The following is a 24,913-nucleotide window of genomic DNA, read 5'->3' on the forward strand; positions in this document are numbered from 1 at the left end:
GCACAGCCTAGGGGTGCTGTGCACCAGCAGTCTCAAGGCATTTTGGGGCCAGCTGGCTTCCTTCCTTGACTGGCCTGCGGGCTGCCTTCTAGGTACATGGGCATGACTGAGAACACTGCCTTGGCTGCCTGGACACCAATCATGCTGGGCTCACCTGCTGGAGGGAAAACTGTCTTCTCCAGATCACACTCTACCTCAGGCCAGCAGCTGCCACCCGGAAGTGGCCAGCCTGCGCCTACTCCTACCCAGCATCAGAGCCTCACCCCTCCACTACCCACCCTTACATTAATCTCAGTAAACTAGACCAGGGCCTGAATCAGGAGGCGATGTCAGGAAGTAGATGAGATCCAAGGACCCTAAGACGGACAGTGCCCTGCCAGTGGGCCCAAACTCACAAAAGGTAGACACAGTAAACTCCTGACAAACACAGGAATAATAAATTTATTTTAAGAATCATATAACAGAGTAGTGCACATATAAAAAGGGGGAATTTCTTTTCACCAGAGCGCTACCCATTACAGCCCAGCGTGGCAAGTGCCTTAGGGCAGCGTTCTGAAGGAAGCCCACGCTCCTGGTGGCAGTACAGATAATAAGAATACGGTGTTCTGAGGCTGTGGGTCCCAATGACAGTATCTGACCAGCCGCTCATGTCTCACAGCACTGACAAAGGCCCTTCACCCAAGAGTGGCATAGGAATGTCAGGGGCAGCCCCCGCCCCAGCTGGTCCTTCTCACAGCACTGAGGAGATCCATGAAGCTGAGGTCCTGCTAGCAGCAGAGAACCTGCTGCTGCCGCTGCCTTACTGGCCTTTCCTTCAAACTGAAACCTAGGCCCTAGATTCAGAAGTATTCATAGTGAGGTGTCCATGTACCTTATGAGGCACAACCTGAACCCCATACTGTGACTGGAGAACTCTGTGTATAGTGGGAGTTTCCTATGTCCTCGACATTCTCCAGACACAAGTACAATGGACTGTGACAGAGACGCTTAGATGGGACCCGAGTTCTCATGCTGCTCAGTGGACATGGAGTCCAGGAAGGCTGTAGGAAGTGTTGGGCCTGACTTCTGGAAGAAATCAATGGGAAGCCTTCCTGGGAACATCCCAGGCCCTCGTGCAGCCAGCTCCACAGCTCCCTGATCAATACTGCACAAGCATGGGGAAACATCTGACAGTCCCAAGGCAGAAGGAAAAGCAGGAAAGCTAGCCTAAGCCAGGCCCTCTAGGAAGCCAACCCCCGGTAACATATGGTAGTGGTGTGAACTCCGCAGCAGGGGCTGCCGCTGGTCCTCAAGTTCAGCTTGCTAGGCAGCTGAGAGGCAGGCCTGGTGGATGCTCTGGGCCCAGGTGTTGAGCAGGGCTGTGACAGAGTGCTTGTCGGGAAGCTGCAGCAGCCTGGAGGTCATGCACCGGTGCACTGACTGCAGAAAGGGGTTGGCATCTGCAACACAGCAGCAACCATGAGTGCCGGGCCTGGCAAGGCAGCAGCCCCTGAGCCAGCTCTTGCGTCACTTCCAGGAAGGGGTGCCACCTCTTAGTCTCCTGTGCTAAGAACTGGAATTTGTATGGAGCCCCAGACAGTCCCTGCTGTGTGCCAGCAGAGCCTTAGGGATTGATTATTCCACCCCAGGGGCTCTCTCTGGAGCCCGATCACACAGACAGAGCTACATGAACTGCTGCTGGTGGCCCTGGGAATACCATGGAATACCATGAACTCCAAAGGAATACCATGAACTTGACTGCCCTCCCCCACTTGACAGGTGCCCCGAAACTGTTGGCAAGGGGCAAAGGACACAGTGGCCCTTCTTTCTCCAGGCAACTGCAGTCCAGCCTATCCTGCCTACTGGGGAGATGTGAGGTATCTTTCCGCTGTATAGGGACCCTGGATGTGCAGAGATGATCCTGCCTGCCTTGGGTCTCCAATGGTTTTTCTAGGTTCACCCACCATACTGCCACTGACGGTCGATCCACATCGGGCTCTGAGCAGGGTAGTCAGCAGGCACACTGAGCTCCAGTGGTGGCACACTAGGGAGGTCCTTGTCATCTGGAACACAAGAACTGCACATGTGAACCAGCTGACAGCCTGGCGAGCCGACACAACCCTGCTCACCTCATCCCTGCTTTGGTGGAGAAGGATTGAATGCATGGACTCAGGTGCTGGGGGGAGCTGGGGAGTTGGGACAGGGAATGAGAGGTGAGGCTAGAGCTGCAGTATGGCAGGCCGTGTGAGCACGTGTGTAGCTTGAAGGCCCTGGAGACTGGCCTGAGCATGGATGGCAAACCACCACACCTACACCCCTGGACACTCACCCAGCTTGCAAATCAGGTGGACAGCACCGTTGTTGCTACAGTGAGAAGGGTCCAAGTTCACCAGGAACTTGGGGTCCAACCTGGCCACTTCACCTTGCAGCACATTGGGGATGCTCTGCCGCTCGTCTTCCTCAAATCTGCGCTTCCGGGAACATACCACTGGGGACCTGGAGGAGGGGACTAAAGTTATTATGCAGATGCCACACAGCTTCTGGCTGCTGCTTATCATGAGGCCCAACCCGGATATACATACACAATAGGTGGGCCATGGATGGCCATCATGGCGGGCACGAATGTGCGGTACAGGGAATGGTTGAAGACAGGTGAACGGATGTTGGCCAGGACTGCATCTAGGAGTGGCTGGCACAGGTCCTGCTGTTTGGTTGGAAGAACTGGGGGTGGTGGGGGTGTGGGCTAGAGACAAGACAGAAAGGGTCAGTGGCCTGGGCTCAAAGCCTCATCATTTTGAAGAGTCTTCCAGACTCCAGGGTCCTCCACAGCCTCTACCAGACAGAGTGCAGACAATGGTAGCTGATTCTGAACACATTCCAGCCTGCAGCCTCATTCCCACCCCAGTGCCCACATCCTCAGGGCAGGGCCTGAACAGAACTAGCAAACACAGGGGTAGAAGGAAGGATTGGGCTCTGAGAGTGACTTCTGCCCTCCTTGCTCCTTGGGTAGAATTTCCAGATGAAATCAGGTTCCTTGAGAGCACTAACTTCTGACCCTTGGGCTCCACTCACCACTGCCATGTCATTCTTGAGTTTCTCCAGGGCAATCTCACACTTCTGCAAGGTCTTCAAGGGACACCTAAGGAGAGGACACATGATCTGATACTCTGCTGGAGGGCTAGGGCAGGCGACTCTTGGAGGCTGGTCCTGACCACCATCTAGGTAGCCTCTGGGGCCTCGGCCACTGGAAGCCATCACAGGACTCCCAGCCCACTAGCGTCTTCCAGAACAGACCCGCAGGACTCAGTCTCATCTGGGCCAGCTCTTGTGCAATCTTGGCCCTGTGGCTTGAAGGGCTCTAACCTAAGAGGGCCTGGAGGACTGTGTAGCTCCAGCAGGCCTTACCCAGCAGTGACTGCCAGACAACTGGAAGAGTCTTCCTGAAGTCAGGCAGGGCTGTGACGCCTCAGTCGGTGTGCAGACATACCCACGGACACCGTAGTCCTCAACACTGCCATTAACTGTACCCTATGGCTGGTGGGCATAGGCGGTGGAAGCCTGGCAGCCCAATGTCATCCACGAGCTTCTGATAGGCCTCATTTGGGTTTGTCTTTACAATTAGTGCACACAGCTGCAGCTGGGCCCACAGCACACGGGTGAGACGCAGCAGTCTGCCAAAGGCCACTGGCAAGTTAGGAAGAGTCCAAAGGCAGACTCAGTTGTCATGGGTAGCTGCAGGTGGGGCCACTACAAACCAGGACCTAGGATAGTGTACCATGAACCAGGCAGGCTATGACAACCATAGGAGGAAGTGTGAGGCCCACGAAGCCTTGGGCAGGGTAGAAAGGTGGGTGCTGGGACAGCAGGCAGGGTTGAAGCTTCAGCACACACCTACTTGTGAAGTCATCCTTGCTTCAGGTATGGTCCACAGAGCTGCTGGACCCTTTGTTAAGCCCACACTGTCACCAAGTCTTGGGGACTCTGTGAGTTGTGGTACAACACAGTCCCTCCCAAAGTCCTAGAGCAGTGCTCACCGCTTAGAGGGGTCAGTGAGAATGTCCAGCAGGCTCTTCATCTTACTGAGGTCCTTTTTTCTGTCTAGGAAAGGAAGGGGACACTAAGAAACAGGCCCTGCATGTCCCGGCCCCGTCCTGGCCTGGGCCAGCCTACCTTCATTCTTGTCAATCTTGTTGATCATGCGTCGCAGGGGCTCAATGTACTTGGACAACTGCTTCAGCTTGTCCAGATACTGTTGTTCTTCAGCCTGGCTGGAACCAGCTGGGCTCATGACAGAGCTGGGGTTCACTGCAAAGGACAGGATGGGTAAGATGGATGGCTACAACCTGTGGGGCAGGTGTCACAACAGGTCTGGGGGTCCCATGAGATCTTTACACAACTTGAGACCTTGGGAGGGGAAGGGATATTAGGCGCCTTGTAGAGCTGTCCACCCAGCCCAGGCCCAACTTACCAGGGGTGTTTAAAGGTCCAGGGGAGGGGACGCTGAAGTTCTGTGGGGTGCGTGCTGTCACTGGGCTCTGAGAAGGCTGTGGTGAGGGGCTAGGCAGGAAGCTGCTGGGGGATGGGGCAGGGCCGGAGCTGCAGCCAAGTGAATAAAAGCAGGTCTGAGCCCAGAACACCATGCCAGCCATGTCAAAAGGGGTGAAGGGAGGATGAAGCATGTGTGCACCCCCACCAGCCTACCTGACATTGGAGTTGGGCTGTGAGCCAGGTTGTGGGGAGGGCTGTGGAGGAGGGGGCATCGACTGTGGGGTCTGCACCTGCTGGCCCGGCGATGGTGAGGACAGCATGGTGAGGCTGCTTTGGCTGACCTGGAAGTGGAGAGACTTAACCAGCTCCATGCTATACATGCACCCTTCCCAAAGCACCCACTGGTCCGACCTCTCATCTTATACACCCTTTTTTTTTCTTCAAGATGCTATACACTCAGGCACAAGCCTCACCTCTGGGTGCATACAGCACATGGTATCCAAGAGGGTGGAAGAAGGCCAGGCGGGCAGCCTGGCTCCTTGGAGGAGGCCCATGAGGATTTCAGGTTTCTGGGCTGGCATAGCTGTGGTAACGACTTGTTTCTCAAGCATTTGTGTGTAAGGAGGGAGCCTAGAAAGGCTTTTTGCTCTGCCTAACCTAGGAAACACTTCTCTGAGGATCAGTAAAGACAGTTCTTTGCTAGCCTATGGAGACAGTCTTCCTGTGTGCCTCCCTGAGTCTTCCTGTCTGACTCTAGCTCCAAGGATGAGGTCTTGAACGAAGTGGCTGTGACTTGTGCAGATGCTGCCGCCTCACCCTATCTTAACTGGGGTGAGATGGATGGCCAAGGAGTCATGTGCATATCTGTAAGCGGTACTACACTGATTCCACAGCACCTCTGGCTAGCCTGGCAGAGCCCACTTGAAGGGATGAGTATCAGAGATCCCTGGGCTCAGAGGCCTGGCTCTGCCCACAAAGTGGCTGCCCTCTGCTGTCAGCGCACATTCGGACAACAGACACAGGGCTGACTGCACCACCACTAGCACCAGGGCCACTGACTATCTAAGAACTCCAGGGACTGAAAGCACAGAACCAGGCAAAGGGAACAGGATGTACCTGCTCCCACTTTTCAGCAGAGAAGCGTAGGAAGGCTGTTCTAGGTGGAGAGACTGCTGCCCATTGGTCTCTTGCTATCCTGGGACACCCTGGAGGCCATACCAACTCAAAAGGCCCCAAGCATCCAAGGAAGCACTTCTTCTACCCAAGTCGATCACTGTGCACCAAGCACCCCCACAGCTTGCTTCTTGTGGCTCACAGGCCAGCCAGCCAGTCTGTAGATCAAGTCACTCAGGTGCCTCTCCCAGCTTACTAGACACTGATGCCCAAGTGGAGCCATACTGCCACATCTCCCCACACCATCTCTGCCACATCATGGAGATTGTTGGGCAAAGACTACTACTTATGAGTAGGTTCTTAACCTCTCAAATGGGAATGGGCGCAGATCCAACAAGAAAAATGATACCTGCACTTCTCAGCTGCTCACCCCTCACTGGCCAGATCAAGGACGACATGGGGCCTGGCATGGTAGACTGCTTGGCCATCTCAGAACCAAGTTTAGTTTCTAGAGACCTCCTGGAGTAGCTCACAACCATCTATAATTCCAGCTCAAGGGCCCAATGCTGCCTTCTGGTTCTGTGGGCATTGCCCTCACATGCACTAACCCCCACAGAGAAGCACACACAAAAACATAGTTAAAATCTCAAAGAAAAAAAGGGTGGCCCAGACAATGATGTCACTCTGTGACCAAGAAACCCCTGCACAGTGGGGAGCAGGAGAGCATAGCCAGGGCTGGGCAGGCACAGAAGTCTTCCTCTGAGCAGAGATTCATCCTGACTTAAGGAGGTCAGAGTTGAGCTCGGCAGACAACATGCAGGTCTCGCTAGAGCATCCAGCACAGCTATGGTGCTGGATGCATTAGGAATCTATGGATACCAGGGCAGGCACATGTCACCTAGACCATAAAACCTGCTTGGAATCAACCCATGTCCTATCAAAGTCCCAGAACCACACAGTTCCAGGAAGACTACAAAGGGTACAAAAAAGGTTGTAGTTCCAGCCCTGCCCTATTGGCCTGGGCTTCCATACATGTTCCCAAGAGACCCTGAAATCCCTTCCCTTTCTCTGTGCCAACTGCGTACCCACACTTGATACTGCTGCAGCGGCTATTCCTGGTAGCTGTTCCTTGGCTCAGGCATACTACATGGGACAGTTAGGCACCCTGAGGGTCACAGGACTGAACAGGGCTACAAAGTAGGAAATTTCACAGTTCATGTCCTACCTTAACACTCACACTTGGGCACAGGACACACACTTTGACACCCTCTGCCTTTGTTGATGACATAGCAGAGATCAAAGCAGCTGCCCCAAGACAAGAGGCAGTGGTCTAAGACATGAAGGAACAATAATCAGAGGAGCATAGGGGATAGAGAAGCCTCCAACATAGGTAAAACCTGCAGAGCCCAGCCAAAGGGTCATGCCTTTGGGGACAAGAGGGTCTCTTCCCTGTTGGGAAGCCTGGACATCAGTGTCATGATTCTCTTCCCCTAGCATAGTCCAGGCTGCACCCAGCCTATGTACACATGAGACTCTACCAGACCCACATAAGCAGCATGTGCCCCAGCAAACCTCACCAGGGTTTTACCAGCTCTGGGACTTCCAGGAGACCTAGTATGGGGTCAACCTGGATTCTTTGGCTGCCCCAGGCCAGGGCAGCTGGCAGGCCCCAGAGGATGGGAGCCAGGGAAAGAGTTCTAATAGGAAGGAAAACAAACCAAGGATACCCTTTCGCCTCCATGATCTGGAAACTCCAGCCCCCTAGAACCGTCTAGGGGTCAGTGCCAAGTTGTTCAAGTCTTAGTTATCACAGGTATCCCTGGTACAAAGGAGCAGCCCAAAAAGCATCTCTAGCCAGAGGTGACCTAGCAAGGAGCAAGGATGTGGGGAAGAACCAGAGGGGCACTGCTGTTCTTGGGGCTTCTGCTATCAGGGAAGGGGCGGGCAATGGGACATGGACACATTCTTAGCCCAGGCATGGGCATGTCACAGGTGCTAACAAAAGTCCGAGTGGCACCTGAGGAAGAGCTTCTGACAGACCCTTGTACAGCATCTGTCACTTGCATGTTATAGGCAGGAACTCGGCAACCAGTCAGGTGACTTGCTCAGGGAAAGACCAGGCACCGTGAACATGGGGCTTCAGCAATGGTGACAGTCTGCTAGGTAGATCATGTGGGAACTATATAGCATGATTGGGTCAGAAGGAAGAATCTAGGTAGACTGACAAAACAAAACAAAACAAACCCAGGAGGCCAGAGGAACCACAGCTGGGGATGGGGGTCAATTCAAAGGGCCACAGAGAACCTTGAGACAGACAGGCACTGTGATTTTGCTCCTTTCTGGATCCTATACCTACCTAGCACTTAAAACTGCCCTTACTCCTGACCCAGTACTGAACATGAACATGGAGTCCCACTCCAGAGAAGCAAGGAGCTCTTTCTTGTCATGGTCTGCTTGCTTACATTCACCATGTTTCACAGACAGGCAATGAGGATGCTGCTGGCTTGGCCCTGGTGATGACGGGAAGGAAAGGCTGAAATCAGACAGCTATACTCTATGGCAGAAGGCAGCCTGCAGCCTTTTCTCCACTGATTCTCTCCCTTAAGTACTCTCAGGGCCTTTCTCCTCTGAGGAGGCAAGCAAAAATGAATGTGCTTAAAAAAAAAAAAATCAAGCCAGCTGGGCCATGGTGGCACATGCCTTTAATCCCAACACTTGGGAGACAGAGTCAGGAAGATCTCTGAGTTCGAGGCCAGCTACAGAGTGAGTTCCAGTACACAGAGAAACTCTGTCTCAAAAAAAAAACAGTAAAATAAAATAAATAAAACAAAAAATCAAATCAAATCAAAGCAAAGCAAAGCAAAGCACAACCTTGTCTTAGATGCTCTGGCCACACTGTACTGCTCCAGACTCCTACAGCTGATGCGTTTGTCTCCGGCACACTAGCCCAGAGCTGCATGGACATGCCCCTACCTGCCAGGACCTCACAGGACAATCAATAAGTCTGGGTGGACTTAAGCTGGTATCTAACAGTGATGGCTCAGTCAATCAAGCCATAGTGTTCTATGAAACTGGCCCAAACTTTTTCAAGTACCTTTCATCTATTTTTATATATTTTTCTCTCTTTCCTTCCCTCCAATGAACTTCCTAGCCTTCTGGGTTTAGGAAGCACTATAGATCCTAAGAACCACTCAGTTCACAGTAGGAGACAGAGGCAGGATAAGGCCCAGGCCAGAACCTAGTCGAAGAGATGCACAGACAGGAGAGAGAGAACAAGGCTGTCAGAGAAGCAACAAAAGCAGGGCTAAGGGTTCCTAGGAGAGTCTACTGACAGGACTTGAGTCCTGATCCTCAGCACGCTACCTTCTGCTCCTTCCCAATTGTCCACAGTGAAAGCTAACGTGATTTTACACACGAAGAACCTTGCTCAGGATCTGGCATACATCACACCCTCAAAACGTTGGGGACCTTTAGTTTCCACAGAGTCCTCTGTGGAAACTCCACAACTCCACCTGACTCTGAACCCAACGCACACTGAGCAAGAGGCCTCTGCACCTCTGAAGAAAACTACACAACTGTCCCATGACTATGTGCAGTTCCTGCATGTGGGCCCTCAGGCAAGGCAGGGATTCCATCTGCTAGAATTATAGATACATTTTCCTTTGTAGGAAAAGGGATTCTAAAGTTCTTTCAGTTATCAGGGTTCCTACAATAAACTCACTCATATGGAAAGCCCTGTGATGAAGGCACACTCAGACACTCTACTCTCATCATCTTCACACAATGCTGTACACAAAGGAATACACAGGTGGGGGACATGTGTACAGCCTATGTCCATGAAATCATCAGGTGTACAGAGTAGAGTCCACTAGGTTTCTATATGGCAATGACTCCTCCCAGCTAACTCTATAATATTCTGGACCAGCAAAACGTTTGCCCATGGTGGCTGTCCGCAGTGATCTGGACCATACAACTCAATGTCAGTGAGTGCTTAAAATGTGATCGGCACTACTGAGGATCTGGATGCTCGGTGGAAACCTAACAGCTGCACACAGTGCACAGCATTGCACAGCAGAGCCCTAGGAAGCCACACTGTCTTCTTTTGAGATCACATCTCATGTAGCTCAGGTTGGCTTCAAACTCATGTCAAGAGTTCCAGAAATGCTGCCAGACAGACTCAGTTGTATACATGTAGCTTGGCAATCAAGTCCTCTGCCAACTTGACTGCATCCCCAGCCCATGTCTTCTGTTTTACTTTACCATGAAAACAAAAGCAGTATGCCCACTGTAAAATAAAGAAAATGACCCTCAGGAAAATCAGTATGAGCTGAGCACGCTGAGACATGCCTGTAGTCCCAGCACTTGAAAGGCATAGGCAAAGGCAGGCAGATCTCTGAATTCAAGGTCAGAGTGAGTTCCAGGACAGCCAGGGCAACACAAAGGCATCGAGTAGTTAACTACACAGGCCGCCCTGTCGGAAGCATCTACTAGGTAACTACACAGGCTACGCTATCAGAGGCATCTAGTAGGTAACTACACAGGCTACGCTATCAGAAGCATCTAGCAGGTAACTACACAGGCTATGCTATCAGAGGAATCTAGTAGGTAACTACACAGGCTACGCTATCAGAGGCATCTAGCAGGTAACTACACAGGCTACGCTATCAGAGGCATCTAGTAGGTAACTAAACAGGCCGCCCTGTCTTGAAGGAAAGAAAGACAGACAAGTAGAGCTTGGCCTCAAACAAAGTTTACCACTTGTTTCACTGCTCTGAAAGCCACCATGAAGGAAGTCACGGACAATGAAAGAAGGTGTGCTTCATGAAGGGGCGCAGAGGAAACCCAAGCTTCCGGGCTGAGCCCTATACGAAGCCCAATCCGTAAATACCTGTGCTGTGGGCTGTCCGCCCAAAGAGATGGAGCTTGACGGGCCAGCAGACATGGTGGAGGTGGGCGGGAACCGAGCTCTTACGTGCATCCCGCCTTGGGCCAAGGCTTCAGCAATCATCTTTGAGGACAGAGGGACAACAGACAAGATAATTGCAACAAGAACTGCAGTGCATCGTAGGTGCAGTTGTGTGCAGCCTCAGGAAGTGGGCCAGAGGGGAGGCCCCTTCAAAGGACCCAGATGTGTGGTGGTGCTCAAGGACACAGTCAAGCACACATATCTATGCTCAGGGAAGCACCAGAAGTGTAGTGGTACCGAGAATGTAAGCAGATTTCTATTCTACTAGCCAGTCTGTGACGGTTGTCCTGGACACACCTTTGAACTGTAGGCAGCACAGACCCTGGGGAGTTAGAGCCAGACTGCTCAGGTGGCAGTCTAGGGAGACCAAGTTTTTGGGACAAACTTGGAAAGAGGACATGTCAGTCAGGCTTGCAAAGAGCAAAGTCAAAGTCACTGAAGCAGCATCTTGCTCAGCACAGCATTCTCTTAGAAGTGCACCTGCAGCCCAAAGCACACCCATCTCTCTGGCCTCCTGGGGATGCTGATTCTGGAAGTGTGGAGGAATGAGGGAGGGGTGGCAGGAGAGCCTGGGGTTCTCCCAAGGAGCTTCTTCACTAATTAATGATGAAGGGCTCTCCACAGGGACACAAAAACATCTGCAGAGCCAAGTCAGGAGCTTCAAGACCAACAGAGAACATTCCTTGGGTCAACTTCTGTTTCTTGATTCACACAACCAGCCAAAGGGAGGCTATCAATGTCATGGCTTTGGAGCTGGCTGTCTTTACTCTGTGTTCTGAGGGACGGGCGGAGTCCAACCTAATTCCTGGAAAGCAAGGCCTACATGCACTCAACATGTCACAAACTAGAACAAAATAACACAACCTGGCACAGAAAGTAGGACCTCGCCACCAAAACAAAACAAAGCAAACCCAATAGCAGATATGAGAGCATCACTTCAGCATAGGAGTTAAGAGATAGCAGGGGCAATGTGGTGAGACCCTACTTCAAAAAAACCAAACCATTTAATCCCAGGAAGCTCTAAGCTGAGCTACCAGAGAAGTATGGTATTGTAGATGATGCAGTCTGTGCAGCAACGGAGCTAGAGACAAGGCTCTAGGCCAGGCCTATGGGCCTGCAGCATCACACACACAGCTCATGTTCACACACAGGAGGTGCATGCTGCAAGGACCACAGAAGATCCCAAAGAGAACATCTTAATAGCCAAGAAAGGTAGAACCCTCACCATTCCTGCAGTCAGCCAAACAAACCTTCTGGTCTTGATGGTGGCTGTCAAACCAGGGGTGCTGTCCCAAACAGCCCATTCCCCAACAGGTCACTGGCAGACACAAAGAGGGCTAGATGTTCAAGGGCCCTCTGCCTACACTGGGGAGAAGGAGATGAAGGGAATTTATTTCAGGGTTCTTAATAGGATGGGGAGATCACTTAGGGAGGTCCGTTCACAACCAGTGGCTGTAGTGCCATCTACAGCACTCCTTCCAAATGACAGGATATTCACCGTGATGTGAGAGATGCCAGCTTCTCTCCAGAAACAGGAAAGCCACAGGAAGGAAGAATGATGGACCCTCTGGCTGGTTTTCTTTTCTATCTATCTATCTATCTATCTATCTATCTATCTATCTATCTATCTTTAATACTTTAAAGATTTATTGTATGAGTTTTGTCGACATGCATATATGTGCACCATGTACATGCCTGGTACCTGCAGAGATATGTCATTCTCTGAAACTGGAGTTACAGATAGTTGTGAGCCACCATGTGGTGCTGGGAACTGAACCCATATCCTCAGGAGGAGCAACAAGTGTTCTTAACCTCCAAGCTGTCTCTCCAGCTCTATCTAGTTTATTTTTTAAGGCTTTTTTTTTTAAAAAAATAACCTGTGTATGAGTACCTAGACTGCATGTATGTCTGTGCAACCATGAACATGCAGTATCCTTGGAGGCTGGAAGAGTTAGTTATACATGGCTGTGAGCTACCACATGGATGCTTGGAACAGACCCAGGTCCTTAACAACAGTCAGTGCTTTTAAGCAGCATACAATCTCTCCAGGCCCTGACCAGTTTTCTTTCATTTCTTTTTTTTTTCTTTCTTTTTGGTTTTTCGAGATAAGGTTTCTCTGTGTAACAGTCCAGCTGTCCTGGAACTCCCTCTGTAGGCCAGGCTGGCTTTGAACTCACAGAGATCTGCCTGCCCCAACTCTGCCTCCTGAGTGCTGGGATTAAAAGCATGTGCCACCACTGCCCAGCCTGACTGGTTTTCTTTATGAAGAACTTCTGACAAGAAAAGCTCATTTTCTTCTCGGCAGAAATCCCAGAGGAAAGCACCATAAATGTTTATAGGATCAGATGAGCAGCTACCAAGTGCAACTTACTGTCAATGAGCCTTTCTCTACTTCTCAATGCACTGCTACCTCCAAAGGAATTCTAACGGAGCGCAGAGCACCCGCCTGGTTCCTGCCTGTGGCCACTGTACAGGAGACTGAGGAGCACAGAGGCGAAGATCAATTCTAAGTCGTGTGTGTACACATGACAGACATCCATCTTGGTTATTGCTCAGTTTTACATTACTAATCATAGTGTATGTGCACAATGACAGACACCCGTCTTGGTTATTGCTCAGTTTTACATTACTAATCATAGTGTATGTGCACAATGACAGACACCCGTCTTGGTTATTGCTCAGTTTTACATTACTAGTCATAGTGTGTGTGTACACATGACAGACACCCGTCTTGGTTATTGCTCAGTTTTACATTACTAATCATAGTGTATGTGCACAATGACAGACACCCGTCTTGGTTATTGCTCAGTTTTACATTACTAGAAGAACAGAGAGTGAAAAGACGCATGCACAGGAAAATAAAGACATACTCTGCTCTATTTTACTGCTGGAGCCCAGCAAATTCCACTGAAGATGACTTCATCTCTCCCAGCAACGTGAGCGTCTTCAGGCAAGAGAGCAGGATAAAACAAACAGCATAGGGCTACTGATCCTTCCAGAACATTACTTACCCTAGGCAAAGAGCCCTGCCACCATTACCACACAAATCATAATACCTGTCACCCTGGCAGTAGTGTAGGCTCTACCAAGATGTCTCTGCTATTGTCTCACAGGGTTGGCTGGCGGCCTGTTTTGTGGCGCATGTGTGGTAGGTTACATGCACAAAGGTACAATGTGTGGTTTCTTCATCCCAACAGAATATATGGGTACCAGGTAGGAAATTCTAATCCGTCTTTGAGTTCCTGATTAATTAGATAACTGGCCATTGTGTGCAGGAGCCTTCAAAGGCACCCTGTGGTTCAGTCCTGAAAAACTACAAAAAAAAACTGTCTTAAACTCAGCCATACACTGGCAAAATCACTTCAAGATCAAAAACAAGGTGCAACTCAGTAGAGCAGCAGGTAGTGCAGTCACTCCTATGAGGCTGCTTCCAATAAGGAGTTTCTGCCTGCAGAGGGTGCTCTCTCATCTCAAATCACAAATCTTAGAGGTTAGGTTGTGGGCTGCGAGCCATTGGCAAAGCACTTGCTAACCATGCTTAAGGTTTTCTTTTTTGTGCTGTTTTCTGAGACAGGGTTTTCCTGTATAGCTGTGGCTGTCTTGGAACTCGTTCTGTAGACTAGTCTGGCCTCAAACTCACAGAGATCTGCCTGTCTCTGCCTCCTGAGTGCTGGGATTAAAGGCACACATTACTACACTTGGCTATTTTTTAAAACTGTTTTAAAATTTACTTATTTTTAAGTTATGAGCATTAGTGTTTGCCTGCATATAAGTCTTTGTAAGAGTGTTGGATCCCCTGAAACTGGAGTTACACACAGTTGTGAGTTGTCATATGGGTGTTGGGAATTGAACCTGGGCTCTCTGGAAGAACAGTTGGTACTCTTAACTGCTGAGCCATCTCTTCAGCCCCTAAACAAATGTTTTAAAGCTCATTTCTCAGGTTGGTACTACTAAAAGGTGGTCAAAATTTTAATAAGGGCTAAGTCCCCTACTATGGGCCAGTGTGTATAGAAGTGATAGTATTAATTGTCAACTTGATTGTCTTTGGAATTACCAAAGAGACAAGTTTCCAGTATCCCTGTGAGGGAGTATCTTAATTAGGTTAACAGAGATGACTCCACTCCCTGGGCTGGGGTCCTCAACTACATAGACAAGAGAATGTAATCTGAGCACAAGCATCTATTTCTGTCTGCTTCTTGTTTTGTTTGCAACAAACAGAACAGGTCTGGAACTTGCTAAGTAGACCAGGCTGGCCTTGAACTCACAGAAATCTGCCTGCCTCTTCTTCCGGAGGGCTGGGATTGAAGTGTGCACTATCACACCTGGCCGTTCTCTGCTTTTTGACTGTAAGATGCAATGTGGCTGGCTGCCTCATGCTTCTGCAACCTTGACTCTCACCACTAAGGACTGGACCTTGAACTGTGAGCCAGAAAAACTCCTCAAATTTCTTTTGTCAGAGTGTTCACTACAGCAACAGGAAAAGTAACTACTATAAGATATGACCACAGAAACTGAACCTGAGTCCCTTCCTCTCTTTTATGTCCCAGGTGCCTCAGGTGGTAGCTTTGATCTACCACATGCTCCCTGTCATGACATGCTGCCCCAATACAGGTCTCAAAGCAAGAGTCAAGCAGCTGTCAACTGAACCTCCACAAACATGGAAAACATCATACATAAATTGTACAGGGGCTGAGAATGCAGATGATGGATGGAGTGCTTACCTAGCATGCAGAAAGCCCTGGTTCTACCAATACTGCATACATTGAGTGTGGTGGTGCATGCCTGTAATCCAAACACTCACAGGTAGAAGAAGGATGAGAAGTTCAAGGTCAGCCTCAGCTACATAGGAAGTTAAAGGCCAGTCAGGTCTTTCTGAGACCAAGTCCAAATAAATCTGCATAGACAATACAACTTCAGTGATGTGAGAAAACCAGAAACAACACCCACTGCTTCCTGCTCTGCGTGCTCCTCTTACAGCTCTCTAGTCTCTGCAGTTCTCACACTCTGAAAAAGCTCATAGATCAGAGTGCTGCAGTCATTTTCCTGGCACTAAGGCAACCTGGATTTCAAAGAAGCCTCGATTCCAGGACCTTTCCCTTCACGAGGGTCTATCATGCCTAAGCAACCCAGCCATGCTCCTCTCCCCAATACTGCCAGAACACAATGAGACCAGTCAACCAGCCCCTCAAAACTGGGATGCAGTAGGTAAATACAGAAGGTGGGAGGAGGGTAAAGGGGAATAACAAGATACAAGTGATCCAAGAGGAAAAATGGGAAAAGGAGGGGGTCTTTAGCAAGGAGGAGGGAGGTAAATACAGAAGGAGATAGGTAGGTAAAAATAACAATAAAGATGTCTGAAAAGACACAAAGAATCATACTACTAACTATCCAAATAAATAACATATAAGCTAATTCTCTGTATGGATATACAAATACAAAATAACATGCATACACACACATACACGCAGGTGTGCGCACGTGTATGCACGTGCACATACACACAGAGTTTTAATAATCTTTTCCTTCTCATCAGGGCTGGCGGTGCTCCCTTTAACACCCAAAGACCACATTAATAAAACCCCAATAGTAGACATGAGAAGCCCTCTTTTGAGTTGTTGACCAGGGCTATCCAAGAGACTACCAATACAGACAGCCTTATGCTGTTGCCCTAGGCTGCCTCCTCCCAGAGGTGGAAAATAAGCCCCTATTGCTGAAGACACCATGCAGTTCAGAAACAAAGCCCACAGACCCCTCAACTGGAAATGACCCGAAGGCCCCCTCCCTGAGGACTAGCTTTCATGATACCAGAAAGCACCAAGCACCTCCTTCTAAAGAGGAAGGCAACCAACAGTCCTACCTAGCTAAGATGCTTGTGAACCAGATCAACGACCAGCAACCAGCATGGCAAGATAACCCTAAGAGTGCAGTCGTGGCACGCAGACCCGACAGTAACCAACAGCTCTCTAACTGGACCTGGACGTGAGACAGACTTAACAAGCAGGAACTCAAGTGCAGTCTTCACCCCTCATCAAGAAAACTTCTCTTTGCACCAGGCAGAGACCACTACAGAAAACCATAGCCAACCAACTGCAGAGCTGTGAAGCTCAGTCCCACTCAATACATCTACAAAATTCTCCCTCACCTAAGGCAAAGAGAACATTTCACAAGAGGGGACAGAGGCTTATAACAGCCAGAGGGCCAGGGAGTTTTCTGTGAGACTGTGTCTCCATGTTGGGAGCAGTGAACCCCCCAGATTCTGAATTTCTTGTAAACAACTTGTTTTCTTCTGCTCTGAGACAGCCTGCAGCTGCTCTGAGCAGGAGACTCAGGAGTTCCTAATGGCAGGGGAGTGGTTTCTGGTGAGTTTGGCTGGGGCATGGCTATCCGTTAAGGATCTCTATATAAGCAGCTCTGGTACACAATAAAGGGGGCATTCTTGCATCAAGGATGACCTGTGTCTCTGTCTGTGAGTCTTCGTGTGTTTCAATCTCCAGCCCCACGCCTGGTTCACGAACTGTATGGTAGCGCATGGAGTGCAGATGGCTGTGATGCATTGCATCTCCTAGTAACACCAGAAGCTACATCCGTAAAGTCTCACCAACATGACTGTCCAAATGTAAGCTGACTAGCTGGGCAGTGGTGGTGAACGCCTTTAATTCCAGTACTCGGGAGGCAGTGGCAGGTGGATCTCTGTGAGTCAGAGGCCAACCTGGTCTACAAGAGCTAGTTCCAGGACAGGCTCCAAAGCTACAGAGAAACCCTGTCTCAAAAAACAAAAAAACAAAACAAAACAATAACAACAACAAAAAAACCCACCAAATGTAAGCTGACCAAGATGACACCAATGTACATGCCGAAGTGGACAGGGAAAAGCCTATGAGGCCTCAACCCTACATATAGGCAGCTGAAGAAAGCTGGAAGCAGAAGCGGTGATCTTACCCAGGGAAGAACACACCAACTGGCTGTCAAGTGCTAAAAACATACATACAAGTAACAGTATATGGGCTGAATAGGTTACATTTAGAGATGTATATATTTATATACATACATTTATATGTATATATACACACATATATATGCATATAATAAGAATTAGTTTTTAAAAGGTTGTAGTTATATTAATCTCAAAAAGAAAGAAAGAAAATCACAGTGACAGGGCCTGCCTCCTAAGATATCATATTTGGACCAAAAAGTACAGTGCACTAGAAACACAAGGCCCAAAGAAGGTATTGAAGATGGGTGGACGACCTCTTAAAACACTGATAGCATAGTCCTAAAAAACCAACTCCATGAGGAAATAAACCAAAATGGCCATTACCCTCTTAACTACCAGACAAGACAAATGTCTCATTGTCCCAGCTGATCAGGAAGGATCTACGCACACCTTAAACTGCACCTGCCACTGATCTCACGCTGGGGTAGAAGAAACACTAACAGCCAAGCTGTATCACTCCCCACCCCCATTAGCAAGACACAGGCAAGGAACTGAAGGGAGCCGTGCACTTGGCACAGAGGCTTGCTGTGGAGCACCAAGCACACACGGCCACATCTGTTTCTGGTGGCTGACAAGATAGCACCAAAGCAAGCAAAAGGAATACATATAACCTCCAGTAACTAAGAAGCCAGCAAACAATCTGAACAGGCCCTCACCAGTGGCCTCTACTGTCTTTCCACAGCTATTTGCTGTCCAGTGCTGAGAGACGGATGAAACGGGACAACTTCCATTTCTTACTCAGCCAAGCCAGCACTGCAGGAGCTCATAGCTTCTGAGTCCCAGGTCAATGGAGAGAAGGTCAGAAGGCAACCAGAGGAACGGTTTCCAGGAGCAGGGCAGGTGCTGTGTCGCTACTGTGCTGACTCTCGGCCGGACCTCCTCTGCATAGGACATCCAAAGGAAGGAGCCACCAGAAGCCTCAGGCGCAGTAGGGATGGCAAATGAACTGTATCCCCACAGGAGCTCAGATTCCCCAAGCCACACAAAAGAAGTCCATGGAGTTTTCACACAAGGTCACGTGAATCTGAGTGTAGACAGCACAAGAACCCTGGACCCGCTCACTTGGTGCAGCAGTGAGAGAGGTTAACTACACACATCTTCTCAGTACCCCAGCTGGAACCTTGAGGATCAGGAAGGGCTGTCAGGAAGCACTCCTCCACACTGTAAAATGATGTTGGACACATTCGAAAGCTGTCGTCTATCTGGACACTGAGCTCACCTGGCTCATAAACCACAGCGCAGGCCTTGGGAGGGGACACAGTGTAGTCATGGCACTTCCGATGGACAGGACCCAGCAAGAGCCTTGCCAGAGCTCCTAGCTAAGTCCCAAGTCAGCACTCTGCATGCGCCCACTTGATGGAAGAATTGTGGTCAGCACAAAGACGAAGCAGATCTTCGAGACAAATCACAGGGACCCTAGATGTCCAATTCCTCAGACACCAAGAAAAAAAGCTAGCCCAGGCCTCCTGCATGCTGCCACCCCACTGGCATGTGATGTGTGGAGAATGTGTACGAACTGTCAGTGATAGGGACACTGTAAACACTTTCCTCACACAGCACAAACCCCTGAGGGCAGCAAGCCCAGGATCTCTCTCCGTGCTCCTGCTGACCACTTTTCTGTCAGTTTCTAAAGAGCTGCCCTCCCTCCCAGACAGCTGTGCTCAGAGGCTCCAGTGGAAGCTCAAAGAGGATGAAACCCCATAGCTTTCCTTTCTAAGGCATCTCCTTAGAAAGAAGATGAAGGTATCCAAGGGAACATAGAAACAGCACACACTAGGCAATGAGCAGGTTCTAGCAAGTACCAAGCATGGACAGCCATTCTGAGGGCCTCGGGGTATCTGTGTGTGTGTGTGTGTGTGTCCAAGAGATAGAAGACCGCTAGACTTTACCATCTGAGCCTCCAATCCAACCAGAACTCTCATCACAGATCTTTATGCAAACGCAGACATGCACCACCACCTGCTAGCGACTAAAGAAACCCTGAGCTCCCATGGCCCTCACCTGGACGCCGGGAGCTACCATCTGGGCAGCCTGTGCTGTCTGCACTGCCGCCTGCTGTTGCACTTGGGGCTGCACCTGCTGCACCTGGGGCTGCACCTGCGGCTGCTGGACCACCATCGGAGCACGGACCTTGAAGGAGGAAGGAAAAGGCAACTTGGAACCTGCACAGAGAGCAGAGCACCCACCGCCTGTGTGGGAGCCTTGAAGAATGGAACTTTCATAGCTGTCGAGATGGCTGCCTGTTGCCAAGCCTGACGACCTCAATTTGAGCCCCAGGACCCACGTGGTAGGAGAGAACTGACTCCTGAGAAGTTGTCCTCTGACAACTTCAAGTGTCTACATTTGAACTGTGGCACCACAGGACACCCCGTCCCCCCGCCTCCCCAATTTTAAAACAAGAAGCCTCTCTTGGGATGAGGAATGGGACTGCAATGACACTGTAAGCTATGAGGCCACCTTACGATCTGTTGCTTGATCACACAGGGTCGAAAGAAATATCCTACACCAGAGTGCCTATGAGTTGGCCGAGCCAAGTATCACCTCCCCAGTTCTGGCAAGAAACAAGACAGCCCTCCCATGCACACCAACCACAAGCACAAGCTAAGCAACGACTTCCAGAGCTGAGCACATAGCCTGGCCTACTCAGCCTGTAAGAGTGACATTGAGAGCCCAGACTCCATGAAGGAAAGTAGCCTGGCCAGCTGCAGACGGCTTAGCTAGAAAGATGACCTTGGGTGATGGAAGACAGGAAACACTACCATGTGGAGAGATACAACTACACATACAGGACCGGTCCTGCATGGACAGATGCACAGTGGGGGCTTCCTCTTAGATCTCCAAGCTACCCGGCCCAATTCTAGTAGGCATCCTGTCAAGGAGTACAAAGTCCTGGTTCCAGGTAATACGTGAGTGACTGAACCTGCAACTCCTAACCCTCCTAGCCAACTCTTCTTTACCCTGACATTCAAGCTCAGGTGAGATATCTGTCTCGATGTCACTTGATGAATCACAGGTAGAAAAGGTCACAAAACCCAAGGGAGCAGAAAAGATGCTCGAATTGTTTCTTTTCATGGCAACTAGTTTTGGTGGCAATAGTCTGTTTTCGGTAAATGCTGTGAGCTTTACTTTCTATCAATATGCACAGTGAAGCAGGAAATAATTAAGTTTTATATGAATACTTGTCTCAGAAGTATGGCAATGATGGGGCTGAAAGGGCTGGGGCTGGAGCTTGCAGTAGACCATGTTTAGTTTACATGAATATCCCAGGTTCAACCTCTGGCACCAACAGAAAAACAGATCCACAGCTGATGGACAAGGCATATCCTCCCACATGGTGAGATTACCTCCTAATCTAATCACGTGTACCAGACATGCCACAGACACTGCTGAAATCAGCCATGTAGTTTAGAAGATGTGACAGCCTGAAGTATATAAAAACAGCTCTAGGACACCCCGCCCCCCCCTCACCTCCATGTGCTACGGAGCTGGATAAGAAGACTTGAATAGGAAAGGCTGCCTGAAGCCAGTGCATAAAGGACACACTACCTACATCCACAGGGTTTAACAAACTGCTGATCACACACAACACCATAAGAGATGCAGCTGCTACGCCACAGGCCTTGCTCAAAGAGGTACTCACAAATTTCAGTTGCTGTTGAGCAGCATACAGCATTTGTCCAGGGAGGGCTTGTGCTTGTGACACCAAAGGCTGGCTTTGTGACTGTGGTGGGAGTTGTGGTGGTTGGTTCTGAGCAACTGGGGACTGCTGGGCCTGAGGAGGTGCCTGGTGATGCTGTGGATGATGCATCTGTTGCAGCTGCTGGGGTAGGGCCTGAGAAGAGGGAGGCTGTGGCTGCTGCATTGGTGGCTGCTGCATTGGTGGTTGGGCCTGCAAAGCTTGCTGCTGTTGTTGCTGCTGCTGCAGCTGCAATTGTGCCATCCTCTGCAGTTGCTGCTGTTGGATCTGAGAACAAAATAATAACACTCGGTTACCACAACAGCCCCTGGAGTGTTAGCCTTGACCCCACGAAGCTTGGGATAAGTGAAATGGGCCCAGCCTTCAGGGAGACCTGCCTGCATGGCCTCTCATAATGGGAAGGGGAGCATGCCAAATTCAGGACTCAGAGCCCTTTAGGCCAACAGTAGTTGTTTTAGACACTAAGAACAAACCAAATTTGCTCTTATGCCCTGGCCACTAAAGGATGGTTCACAACTAGCATGATTCAAGTGAGACAGGTTCAAGGAAGGTTCAGGAAAAAGTAATGAAGAGTAGATACAGTCCTATAGCAGGCAGGCTGGAAGCTCAGGCAACTGCAGATGCTTGTACCTCTCCAGACAGGCTGTCTCCTGGAGTGGTCAGCAGTCTGGCCTTCATGAGGATGGCTATAAGGAACATAGGCAAGGCTAAAAACATAAAGTCAACATTGGGAAGAGAGATTCCAAAGCCAGAGCATGTTAGAAGAATGAGGAAATCTCCTTGGGCTTTCCTCCCTCGACCAACACTTGCTAGGAAAATGGATGTGAACACGTCTAGGCTCTGACTGCAAACCACTTCTGATCAGCAGCACTTCTAGGGTGACATACTGCTGCCCTGCTAACAATTTTGATTCTGCACCCAAACACTAAGAAACAAAACAGGTGTTGTATGTGTCCACGGGGCACAGCAGAGCCAGCCCTGAGGGTGTGAAGAGCAGAACACACATACAAACACACAGTCCTTCATCTCACCAGGGCTGACCGGTGGTTGTGAGTGTGGGTGAGTCAGATATGAGGACCTGGGAGCAGAACTGGCCCTGCTCCTTGCTGTAAGCTGCACTGGGTGAGCTAGCTGAAGCAGTGCTGGAGAGCTCGCCCGGGTAGTGACCATGAGGGAAAGCTGGCACGCTGACCAACCCAGCTACCACCCAGGACTAGAATCAAGGCTGTGAGTTGGTCCAACATCCACTTCATCTATGAGCTGCTGGCTGGAGCATGTGAAGGGGATGAACCTGCATATCCAGAACAGCAGGATCTCCATGACACTGGACAACAACAGGATATCCAAGAGGAGCCCCAATGAGAGCCCATCACCAGTGGTGTAGCAGAAGCCAGAGGTCTCAAGCCAGACCAATGACTCCAAAGACTCCTAGCAATGAACACTTGCAAGTAAAGATGAATGGACCACACTATAGTTTCCACAAGAGTCTTCTTTTTTGTTATTATTTGTTATGTTTGGTCTTTGTTTTTTTCTTATAAACATTGTTTTGGGGGGTAGGTTGCAAGGGCAGAGCGAGGACGCAAGTGGATGGGCAAATAAGTGGGATCAGAATGCATGATTTGAAATCCACCCAATAAAAGTTAAAAGAATTTTTAAAAAAAGAAAAAAAAGAAAAGAAAAAGAAATGTGCCAACAGCATCCTGAGCTTGGAGTGTCTGCCTCCCTTCTTTCTTCTGGTAGCTCATATGCACTTCTATAGACCCTGGTACAAACAGCAGGTCCATGGTACAGAATCAAGACCCATCGGAGAGGCCTTTCTCCTGAGCTAGGATCTACTTTTCCCACCTGTGGGAAGGCCCACGGAGGAGGACTAGTGTAGCCATGCACCAAACACCTTGGATGACACTTGTTCCCAGGCTCAAGGACTACAGAACTAAGGCCCAGGATAGCGACAAGGGAAATTGGTACCTGTTGTTGCTGGCTTTGGTGATGCAACTTAATCAGATGTTGCTGCTGCTGCTGCTGCTGCTGGAGATGCTGCTGCTGCTGCACTACTGCTTGGAACTGTTGCTGCATGGCATTCTGTTGTACCTGGAATTGCTGTTGTTGCTGCTGCTGCTGTTGTTGCTGCTGTTGCAGTGCCGCTGCCTGCTGTTGCTGGAACTGCTGCTGTTGCTGCTGCTGCTGCTGCTGCTGTTGTTGCTGCAATGCCACTTGCTGGAGCTGCAGCTGAGCTGGAGAGAGCATCTAGACTTAGGCTGTGCCGCCCTGAAGGTGTCCCAGAGCAACATGACAAGGAAGGCAGCAATAGCCACTGCCTACTGATAAAGCTGCCTCTGGCATCAGATCCCCTGGAACTGGAGCTACAGAAGGTTACTAACCACCATGTGGGTGCTGGGAACTGAATCTAAGTCTTCTACAAGAGCACCCAGTGCTCCTAATCACTGAGCTATCTTTCCCATTCCCGTCTGACTAAGAACTACCTCACACTCTTATCTGAAGCCCATGAAGGACTGTTTCTCCATCACTAGCACCCTTGTCACGATTCCTTTTAGCCACTGCTGGTAGGTGCAAGAACTTACGTTACAGACTTCTAAGTTTGATACCCACAAAACGTGTACAACCACAATACTCTGAAAATAATGAGGCTTACTTCATGGTTATTTTCATAAACATTTTTTCCATCCTGTGTTTACATAAGCTATTGATTATGTTGTTGTCATTCAAATCTTTTCTAATACATGGCTCAGTGGTTAAAAACATGTGTTCCTTGTGTTAAGGATACAGTTCACTTCCCAGCATCCACATGGCAGCTCACAACCACCAATAATTCCACTTGAAGGATATTTAATGCCCTCTTCTGGTTTTCACACAAATATACATGCAGACAAAACACTCAAACAGATAAATAAAATAAAATAAAAATGTATTTTTTAATGAACCTGTTTTTGTCTGTTTAACTAGCCATTACTAATGGGGCTAATACATCCTTACCATTTATTTTCATACTTTTCTGGGTCTTACACTACGGGTATGTCTCTTAAAATGTAATAGAAATCACATTCCATCTTTTATATAAAAAGAGAGATGGTTTAGCAGCTAAGAAAACTCAGTTGCTCTTCCAGAGGACTCAGGTTCAATTCCTACCACCTGTGGTGGGCAGCTCACAACTGCCTATAACTTCACTTCCAGGGGGATCCAATGCCTTTTTCTGGCCTCTGTGGGCGGACACACACACACACACACTCCCCTCCCCCTCAAGACACACACACTCCCTTCCCCCTCAAGAGCAAAGTCATTTGATTATGACTAACATATTCCCACCTCATTTTGTGTCTTTTCTCCTCTGCCTTTCTCTGCAAGCTGAAAGTACAGGACATGCACACTGGACAGGAGGCAGCTGAACTACACTGAGGTACATACAGGTAACACTGAGCTACATCCCAAGCCCTTGTCTCTCATTTTTCTAAGCATTTGTTTTTGTTGTTGTTGTTTCAAAGATTTAAGTTGTGTGTGCGGGGAGGTATACATAAATGCAAGTATTTGCAGAAGGCAGAGGCACTGGATCCCCTGGGACTGGAGTTATAGTTTTAAGTCAGTCCATATGGGTGTTGGGAACTGAACCTGGGTCTCTACAAGAGCAGCACATGTTTTTAAAAGCTGAACCATCCTTCCA

At 49.4% G+C, this 24,913-nt stretch overlaps 1 protein-coding gene across 5 annotated transcripts in view; it reads right to left on the bottom strand.

The window, feature by feature from the left end:
* Window positions 1-420: 420 nt before the first annotated feature.
* Med15 (mediator complex subunit 15) overlaps window positions 421-24,913 on the bottom strand; it is a 62,634-nt gene continuing 38,141 nt past the window's right edge. For 2 of the 5 annotated variants that reach the window (XM_041678163.1, XM_041678165.1), the window contains 13 exons: window positions 23,206-23,471; window positions 21,181-21,504; window positions 19,542-19,670; window positions 10,469-10,588; window positions 4,681-4,808; window positions 4,448-4,575; window positions 4,150-4,284; window positions 4,014-4,077; window positions 3,052-3,118; window positions 2,562-2,722; window positions 2,309-2,475; window positions 1,944-2,042; window positions 421-1,439 (listed from right to left, as the gene is read on the bottom strand). In XM_041678163.1, the coding sequence (XP_041534097.1) occupies window positions 1,303-1,439; window positions 1,944-2,042; window positions 2,309-2,475; window positions 2,562-2,722; window positions 3,052-3,118; window positions 4,014-4,077; window positions 4,150-4,284; window positions 4,448-4,575; window positions 4,681-4,808; window positions 10,469-10,588; window positions 19,542-19,670; window positions 21,181-21,504; window positions 23,206-23,471 (1,925 nt within the window). In that variant the 3' untranslated portion in view covers window positions 421-1,302. Of the gene's footprint in view, window positions 1,440-1,939; window positions 2,043-2,308; window positions 2,476-2,561; window positions 2,723-3,051; window positions 3,119-4,013; window positions 4,078-4,149; window positions 4,285-4,447; window positions 4,576-4,680; window positions 4,809-10,468; window positions 10,589-19,541; window positions 19,671-21,180; window positions 21,505-23,205; window positions 23,472-24,913 lie in introns of all 5 variants that reach the window. The other 3 variants (XM_041678167.1, XM_041678164.1, XM_041678166.1) reach the window with 3 other exon arrangements.

The sequence above is a fragment of the Microtus oregoni genome, unplaced genomic scaffold (genome assembly GCF_018167655.1).
Source record: "Microtus oregoni isolate MIOR12 unplaced genomic scaffold, Mior012 000029F_ref0000214, whole genome shotgun sequence".
Lineage (NCBI taxonomy): Eukaryota > Metazoa > Chordata > Mammalia > Rodentia > Cricetidae > Microtus > Microtus oregoni.